The 8,825-nt window shown below is 56.1% G+C and overlaps 1 protein-coding gene across 1 annotated transcript; it reads left to right on the top strand.

The window, feature by feature from the left end:
- Positions 1-1,794: 1,794 nt before the first annotated feature.
- On the top strand, positions 1,795-7,699 carry LRP10 (LDL receptor related protein 10). Its single transcript, XM_061180622.1, has 7 exons — positions 1,795-2,403; positions 2,792-2,836; positions 3,336-3,471; positions 4,664-4,854; positions 4,973-5,990; positions 6,340-6,469; positions 6,581-7,699. The coding sequence occupies exons 1-7, from the start codon at positions 2,373-2,375 to the stop codon at positions 7,166-7,168; spliced, it is 2,139 nt and encodes a 712-aa protein (XP_061036605.1). The 5' UTR covers positions 1,795-2,372; the 3' UTR covers positions 7,169-7,699.
- The last annotated feature ends 1,126 nt before the right edge of the window (positions 7,700-8,825 follow it).

Here is an 8,825-nt window from a genome sequence, read left to right on the forward strand (position 1 = left end):
GAGCGCAGGCTCAGTAGTTGTGGCACATGGGCCTAGTTGCTCCGCGGCATGTGGGATCTTCCCGGACCAGGGCTCGAACCCGTGTCCCCTGCATTGGGAGACGGATTCTTAACCACTGCGCCACCAGGGAAGTCCCCAGCCTAGATCTTGATTTTTTTTTTTTTTTTTTTTTTTTCAAATCTTAGTTTATTCAGCATTCCAGACCATGGGCTCTCTTCCTCCTCCTCCTGCCCCTTACAACTCTTCCCATCTCACCACCACTTTTCCTGTTTTATTTCTAAATTCATTTCTAAACTCCCCACAAGCCACTCCCAAGTACTCCCCATGGCTGTCTGACTTTTTAAATTTACATATCTGACCTCTCTTCCCAACTATTCTGTAAGCTCCTTGAAGTTAAAGTGAAATCTTACAAGTTCCAGGCATCTGCTAAGTACCCAGCATAGAGAACACAGCCTGCACTCAACTAAAACTTCCATGATCGCTTTCAGGACTTAAGTATTTTTAATTTCCCCAACCTCTTTGCCCTGCTTCCCTTTATTCAACATCCTCCTCCCACATTTAGGGTTCTATTTCACCCCTCATTAATCCCAAGGGCTATAGTAGGGAACATAGAGAGACCAAGGAACCAAGTTCCCTTGGCATGGGACCAAGATCCAAGTGGCAGAAGGACTTCTTATGGCCAAGTCTATGGCTTCAGGCCCTGCTGAGGTCTCAGTTTTGAACACATCAAAACTGATGTCAACAACAAATGTCATGAACAGAAAACTGTTTGTACCATTTGTAGAGAGGAGAGAGTAGTAAGATTCTGAATGTACACTCTGTCCAAAGCCAGATGGCCTAGGTTCAAACCCTTGTTTCAGCATTTACTAGATCCATGATCTTGGGCAATACTAAACCTCTCTGTACCAGAGTTTCCTTACCTGTAACGTGGGAGTAACAATAATAACTACCTCACAAGATTGTGGAGAGGATTAAAAGAGCAAATACTTGAAAAGTGCTTCGATCTGTGCCTGAAATGTGAAAAAAAGCTCAAAAACTATTTGCTATTGTTATTGTTTACTATTATTACCTATAAGTGTCACAAGAAATCTGCAACCCCAAGCCCACATAAATTAGAAATACCTCTTGTGACTAATAATAATAATTGCTAGCAGGTATGAAACACTCTCTAGATACTCAACTTGTATTATCTCCCTAAATGTTGACAATAACCTTAAGAGGGAATTGTACATTATTAACCCCATTTTACAATTGAGAAGCACAGAGAGGTTAAACAATTTTCTCAACGTCACATAGCCAGCAAGAAGCGAAGGCACATTTATTCCTTTATTGAATTACTGTGTCTCAGCAGGAGAGAAGCCTTGTGGGTATAAAGGTAAACAGTCTAGGCCCCAGCCTACGGGAAGTTTCAGTTTCCACAGCAGGGGAGGGGCAGGGGCGGGAAAGAGTAAATAAATAGTTACAACACCGTGTGGTAATTGCTATAATAGAGGCTCACCAAAAAAAAGTGCTACCGCATCCCAGACACTGGGACAAGGAAAGTACTGAGAGCTTAAGGATCCAAAGGAAAGACATGATAGTTACGGAATAAGTAGTTGCCCTTTGACAGACGTGTCCTGTAACTAACGTTACACGGAAAGGACTAAACAAAGCAGAGTTAAAAGTGGAAGCTGAGCGCCTTCAAAGCCCAAGTGACAAGACACTGCACGACCGGAAAGGGGTTAAGACGGGCGGGTGGGCGGAGAGCGCGTTGATTGGCAGGGGTGGGGCCAGGCTCGTCACCCGCCCCCTCCTCCGCCGGGGCTCCTCCAACCCCTGGGCTGGCGGGGGTACAGTCTGGGCGAGGGACTGGGCGCTGTGCCGAGCCGCCTGTCCACCTCCTCCGCTCCCCTGCAGCGTTCCGCGGGCTGGACGCGCTGGAGAAGTTGAGCAGCGCCCGGGCCGGCCCTGGGGGCTGACAGTCGGTAAAGTTTGGCCCGAAGAGGAAGTGGCCTCAAGCCCCAGCAGGTGGCGGCCAGGCCTGGACCGGGGCGCTCGCGGCCTGCGGGCCGGCTCTAGGCGAGGGCGCGCCCCAGCGCCGGTCTTCCAGCCGATTTCCGGGGCTTCGGGGGCCGGCCTCGGGAGAGAGCGCGGCGGCGGCCAGGGAAAACAACTCCGAAGTTGGCGAGAGGCACCGCCCCTGCGCTCGGGCCGCCTCCGCCCCCCACCCGCCCCCAGCCCTGGCCTCCAGAGCACCGGTCGAGGAGCCCGGGCCATGGAGGCCCCTCGGGGAGGCGGCACTGAGAGGCCAGGACGCCCGGAGCGGCGCCGCCTCCCCACTGGGTAGACCACCGAAGCTCCGGGACTCTTCCTGCACCTCCGGACGGCTCACGATGCTGTCGGCCATCCTTCTCCTCCTCCTGGGTAAGAAACTGAAAACGAGACTACTCGCCCGGCAACCCGCTCCCAGGGCTGTCACCGGGCCCAGGGGCTCTAGCTCCCTTCCTCCTACGTGGCCCCTCACCTTACCCTGCCCGCCCGTGCCCGGCACTGCCTGCCCCAATCCGCGGGAACTCTCTAGCCGCTCTCCTCAGCCCGCAGCCTCCCTCTGGCTTCCGTAGATCACCGTACGCACCCCATAGGCCGTGCTGCCGGACCTTCCTTCGAGGTCACGCACCGCTGCCTTCCTCTGCTCCACCACCCTTTCCTGTAAACTACCCGGAAGCCGCAGATGGCTCCCTTTCCTACTTGAGTCGCTCAGGTAAAGAAAACTCAGAAGCGTGACTCTTGCTCTTTTTCGCTCTTCCTCTAGGAGGCGCCGTGGCCCACCCAGACAGGATCATTTTCCCAAATCCTGGTGAGTAGAGGATGCCCCTGGGGTCCCATGGGCTTGGTAATGAGGGAGGACCCAAGAGAAAGACTCTCTCTTCCTTGAATTCCTCTAGTACCTACCATAGTTTTAGAGTGGAGGTCATCCACCCTTTATTTTACAGATGGGGAAACTGAGACCCAGCATAAGCCCTCAGCCGGTAGTTATGTATTTTTTCCCAAATGTCCATCCTTGAACTGCCTAGCCAAAATGTAGTCTCCGCGAGGATAGAAACAGTATTTCCGGTTCCTCCTGGCCCAGTGGCTGGCACAAAGCAGACCTCATATTGTTTGTGGTGTTGATACTTAAGGTGGAACTATGATGAGTGTGGAGAGACAGGGGCCCGCTGAAGGCTATGCCTCTAGAGTGTGTGTCGCTGGGGCAGGGGAGTTTCTGTGCTCCTTCTTGAAAAACCCATGCCCTTGGAGGAGGCGTGGCATGGTAAGAGGCTCTCAACCGATGTCCCTACCTTCCTCTCTCTCTCCAGCCTGTGAGGACCCCCCGGCAGTGCTCTTGGAAGTGCAGGGCACCTTACAGAGGCCTGTGGGCCGGGACAGCCGCAGCTCCCCTGCCAACTGTACCTGGCTCATCCTGGGCAGCAAGGAGCAGACGGTAACGGTCAGGTGAGAAGCAGAGCAATACCCTATTCCTTTCCCCCACCCCTCCTCCTCTACCATGGAAAAGACTTCAGGGATCATTTCTCCGTGGAACTTCCATCCCTGTCAACAGGGGGAAGAGTAGAATTAGATTTGGCCTAGTCTGCCCTAAAAGCCTGGCTTGTTCCATGGTGAACTGGAACTGCCTGGAGTGGACATCTAGCTTGGGTCTTGTCATCTCTGAAGGATAATAGTCACTCTAGAAACAGTCCTTGCGCTCCGATATGACTGCTTTGAGGAGTCCTTCAATCCATTGCACATGGGATTGCCTGGGATTCAAAGCTATTCCTTCATCAGCTTAGAACCTTCCTCAGCCTCCCCAGATCTTTTTTTTTATTTTTAATATTTATTTATTTTATTTTGGCTGCACTGGGTCTTAGTTGCGGCACGTGGGATCTTCGTTGGGGCATGAGAGATCTTTAGTTGCGGCACACAGGCTCTTAGTTGCGGCACGTGGGCTTCTTCGTTGTGGCATGCAGGATCTACTTCCCCGACCAGGGATTGAACCCACGCTCCCTGCATTGGGAGCACAGAGTCTTACTCACTGGACCACCAACGAAGTCCCTCCCCAGATCTTTTAAACAGTCCAGGTCTCCCTGGGCTCCTCCAACCGTGGGCCGTGGGGTTGGGGCCCATGTTGAGTACCTGGCTATTTGCTTCCCACAGCTCACTTGCCATGAATTTACCCAGAAAAGGGTAGGTGAAGGGAGAGGGCAATCTGGGGAGAGGTTGCTGGGGCAGAGGGATCAGAATGGCATGGTGATCTCAGGTCTCACCACTGGGCACTGGGAGGGGATGATGAGTTCTGGTTAATTAAGCTGTATGGTAATTGCCGGTTACTGCTAGCACCAAACTCGGGTGACAGTGCTGAAACAACAGGAAAGCAACGAATCAGTTCTAACTCAGTCCAGAACACGAGGCAGTTTTTCCAAAAGGCTCTAGGATGTACTCATGGTCTCATGGTGCTATAGGCCTCTGTTGGGGCTGTTGCCTTGATTACAAAGGAATTTGGCTAACTGCATTTTCATTTGGCTGTTTGGATTGTGGATAAGCAGGTGTTCGTGCTTCTTGGAGTAGAACGGGCCTGACAGCACTGGGGGAGGAAGAAGCCAGCAGTGGTCAAGAATATCTTACGTCCTGCTCTCCTTCACCCCTGTAGGTTCCAAAAACTGCGTCTGGCCTGTGGCTCAGAGCGCTTAATTCTGCGCTCCCCCATCCAGCCACAGATCTCCCTGTGCGAGGCACCTGCCAGCCCTCTGCAGCTGCCTGGAGGCAACGTCACCATCACCTACAGCTATGCTGGGGCCAGAGCACCCATGGGCCAGGGCTTCCTGCTCTCCTACAGCCAAGGTGGGCTGGACAGGGCTGTCTGTGGTGCTACTAGAACAGGCAGTGGAAGCCTGAGGGAGGAGGGGAGGATCCTGCCAGCTCCAGTGCTTCACAGCCCCTCTCCATGGTGCCTCTGCAGATTGGCTGATGTGCCTGCAGGAAGAGTTCCAGTGCCTGAACCACCGCTGTGTGCCCTTGGTCCAGCGCTGTGACGGGGTCGATGCCTGTGGCGATGGCTCTGACGAGGCAGGTTGCAGTTCAGACCCCTTCCCCAAACTGACGCCGGCCCCTGTCCCCACCCCACCCTGCAATCACACCTTGGAAGACTTCTATGGGGTCTTCTCCTCCCTCGGATACTCACACCTGGCCTCAGTCTCCCATCCCCAGTCCTGCCTCTGGCTGTTGGACCCCCATGATGGCCGGCGCCTGGCAGTGCGCTTCACGGCCCTGGACCTGGGCTATGGAGATGCAGTGCACGTGTATGATGGCGCCGGGCCCCCCGAGACCCTCCGGCTGCTGCGCAGCCTCACCCACTTCAGCAACGGCAAGGCTGTCACCGTGGAGACACTGTCCGGCCAGGCCACCGTGGACTACCACACAGTCGCTTGGAGCAGTGGTCGGGGCTTCAATGCCACCTACCACGTGCGGGGCTACTGCTTGCCTTGGGACCGACCCTGTGGCTTAGGCTCTGGCTTGGGGGCTAGCGAGGGCCTAGGCGAGCGCTGCTACAGCGAGGCGCAGCGCTGCGACGGCTCATGGGACTGCGCCGACGGCACGGACGAGGAGAACTGCCCCAGCTGTCCACCTGGACACTACCCCTGTGGGGCCGCTGGCACCCCCGGTGCCACAGCCTGCTACCTGCCTGCTGACCGCTGCAACTACCAGACCTTCTGTGCTGATGGAGCAGACGAGAGACGCTGTCGGCACTGCCAGCCTGGCAACTTCCGGTGCCGAGACGAGAAGTGCGTGTACGAGACGTGGGTGTGCGACGGGCAGCCAGACTGTGCTGATGGCAGCGACGAGTGGGACTGCTCCTATGCCCTGCCCCGCAAGGTCATTACCGCCGCGGTCATAGGCAGCCTCGTGTGCGGCTTGCTGCTGGTCATTGCCCTGGGCTGCACCTGCAAGCTCTATGCCATTCGTACCCAGGAGTACAGGTCAGTGGGAATGCAGCTGGCGGTAGAGGCGTGGGGACTGAGGGCGGGACAGGGCCTGTGCAGCCACAGAAGACCAGAGGGTGCCCACATTGGGGACAGGTTCTGGTGACCAGCTTCTGGGTTGGCTCCTAGGGTTGTCTAGCTTGGCAGATGTGCTCTTCTGAGGAGGGGACAGGTCTAGATCCTGAAAGCCATCTCAAGGAAGGAGGGGGATGTCAGATGACTTTGGAAAGCCGTGGCCTAGCTCCGGGTGCCCCGGCCTGGGTGCGGAGGAAAGAGGCCTGTCCAGGCTGGGGCAGGCGGCTCTGGTGAGCAGCACCTGTGACCGAGCCGTCCTCGTCCCTTCCAGCATCTTTGCCCCCCTCTCCCGGACAGAGGCCGAGATTGTGCAACAGCAGGCGCCTCCCTCCTACGGGCAGCTCATTGCCCAGGGCGCCATCCCACCTGTAGAGGACTTCCCTACAGAGAACCCGAATGACGTAAGTCACCCTCCCCAGCCGGACCACCTCCCACTCCCGGCCCTTCCTTCTTTCAGGCTTCTGGCCGTCCCCACCCCCTCTGACTCTGGTGTTTTCATCCTCTCCTTGCAGAACTCCGTGCTGGGCAACCTGCGTTCTCTGCTACAGATCTTGCGCCAGGACATGACTCCAGGGGGCGCCTCGGGCACCCGCCGCCGCCAGCGGGGCCGCTCTATGCGCCGCCTGGTGCGCCGTCTCCGCCGCTGGGGCCTGCTTCCGCGAACCAGTCCCCCAGCCCGGACCTCTGAGACCAGATCCCAGGTCACACCTTCTGCTGCTCCCCCTGAGACCTTAGATGGCAGCACAGGTCCAGCCCGTGAGGGCGGGGCGGTGGGTGGGCAGGATGGGGAACAGGCACCCCCGCTGCCTGTAAAGGCTCCACTGCCACCTGCCAGCACGTCTCCAGCCTTCCCCACTGTCCCCGAGGCCCCAGGGCCACTACCTGCGGCGCCCCTGGAGCCATCACTGCTGTCTGGAGTGGTACAGGCCCTGCGAGTCCGCCTCCTGCCCAGCCTGCGGCCGCCAGGACCAACCCGGGCCCCACCTGGACCCCACACAACAGTCCTGTCCCCAGAGGACGAGGACGATGTGCTGCTGGTGCCACTGGCTGAGCCCGGGGTCTGGGTGGTTGAAGCAGAAGATGAGCCACTGCTGGCCTGAGGTGACCTGGCTCCCCTGGGTGCTCTATTCACAGTGACAGCAACCCTTTAGAGGGCAGCTCAGCTTCCCATCCACTACTTCCCTCCCTGTCCCTCAGTGTGAGGGCACTTGATGGGACTCTCATGGATCCCATGTAGCTGCTATAAAGTTAGGTGTCCCTCAGGCAGGGAGAGGGCTCACACAGAGCCCCCTCTCTGCGCATGGCCAGAGACCACAGTCCTCCACCAACCTCTCCCCACACCACCACCATTTGGGTAGCTGTTTTTAAAAAGTAAAGTTCTTAAAGGGTCATAGGCCTGGACACTCCATCCTTGCCAAACCCACCCAAAAGTGGCCTTAAGCACCAGAATGCCAATTGGCTGGAGACTTCCAGCCCCCAAGGGGAGGATTTGGGCAGGCCCTGGGGTTTTGCCAATGGTGGTCCCTCCTACAAGGCCTGGATCATAAAAAGAGCACAGCAAATGCTTTTGTTCCATAGCCAGGCCATTGTCCAGGAAGCCAAGGTTGAAAATAAAGGAATCAGAAATTTAAGATTTTTGTAAATGAGCTGTGAGCACGAGCCCCGCCTCTCTGCCCATCTCAGCTTATGCTCCCCTCACCTTACTCCTCCCTATGAAGGTCTTTGCCCTCCACCTCCTGGCCTTTTCCTATTTATCTTCCAACCACCCATCCTTGGTTTTTATACCACTCAGAGGGTAAGAAAATTCTGGGAACCCTAAGACTAACCCTCTCCACCTGCACTCACTGCCTGGGGCCCAGCTCTACAGTGACTGACACCAGCAGTGAGCACCAAGCCTCCTTACTCACCGCCAGGCTGGAAGTCGTGAGCCCGCTGGGCCCTGCAGCTGAGAAACTTCCCATTTATGGAGTACTCACAGAGCACTAGTCACAGAAGCAGACTGTCCCTGGTGAAACACTTCTGCCCTCCATCCTCCACCCTACCAGGCATTTTCAGTCTGTCCTAGGCAAGACAGATGAACTCTCAGCCAGGATGCCTCAAAGCGGGCAAAGATGCGTCCAGAGAAAAATCATAATCATTCAGGGTGTGAAGATGCTAGCATCACCTTGGCCAGATCCAAGAGGTCTTCCTGGAAGAGGGCCCAAACTAGATCCTAAAGAATGCTGTCAGTAGCTGGTATAGAATTGTGAATTTTAGGCGGGGTGAGAGTCCATACGATAAGCAAACTAAGGAGACAGTGAGGGCTAGGGCTGTAAGAGGGACCCTAGACTTCCTGAGAAAGGGACTCAGGGGCACAAGCAATAGCCAGAGCCAAAGAGCTGGAGAGGGTAATGGAGGAGGGAATGATCTGTGAGAAATGTTGGGACCCAGCCTGTGGTAAGCAAGCTGACAGAGCTGTCCCAGAGTTTAAAAGGAAAATCAGCCGGGACAAAGGATTTAGAAAGAGCCTATGGGAGTGGGTGTGATGCCCACAGGAGCAGAGCTGAGGCATTCCCTAACAGAATCAGTCCCCGGGAAAGGGCTCCCCCTTAGGCTCCCTTACCCTTCCTGCCTGGCCCGGCCTATCCCCACCTCCCTGGTGGAGGGGCCCTGTTGATTACACACTGCCAGCATCCTCACACCCAGCACTAACTGCATACCGTTCCCTCTCGCAGCGAGCAGGAGCCTAGGGAAGTGGCTGAGGGGATATGGTACAGT

The sequence above is a fragment of the Eubalaena glacialis genome, chromosome 2 (assembly GCF_028564815.1).
Source record: "Eubalaena glacialis isolate mEubGla1 chromosome 2, mEubGla1.1.hap2.+ XY, whole genome shotgun sequence".
Classification (NCBI taxonomy): Eukaryota; Metazoa; Chordata; class Mammalia; order Artiodactyla; family Balaenidae; genus Eubalaena; species Eubalaena glacialis.

What these genes read in the sequence shown, in the direction of transcription:
- LRP10 (XM_061180622.1), top strand. Translation starts at nt 2,373, where the DNA reads ATGCTGTCGGCCATCCTTCTCCTCCTCCTGG. An exon ending in GATCATTTTCCCAAATCCTG is followed by an intron (nt 2,837 to 3,335) that starts GTGAGTAGAGGA and finishes CTCTCTCTCCAG; the next exon opens with CCTGTGAGGACCCCCCGGCA. An exon ending in GAGCAGACGGTAACGGTCAG is followed by an intron (nt 3,472 to 4,663) that starts GTGAGAAGCAGA and finishes TCACCCCTGTAG; the next exon opens with GTTCCAAAAACTGCGTCTGG.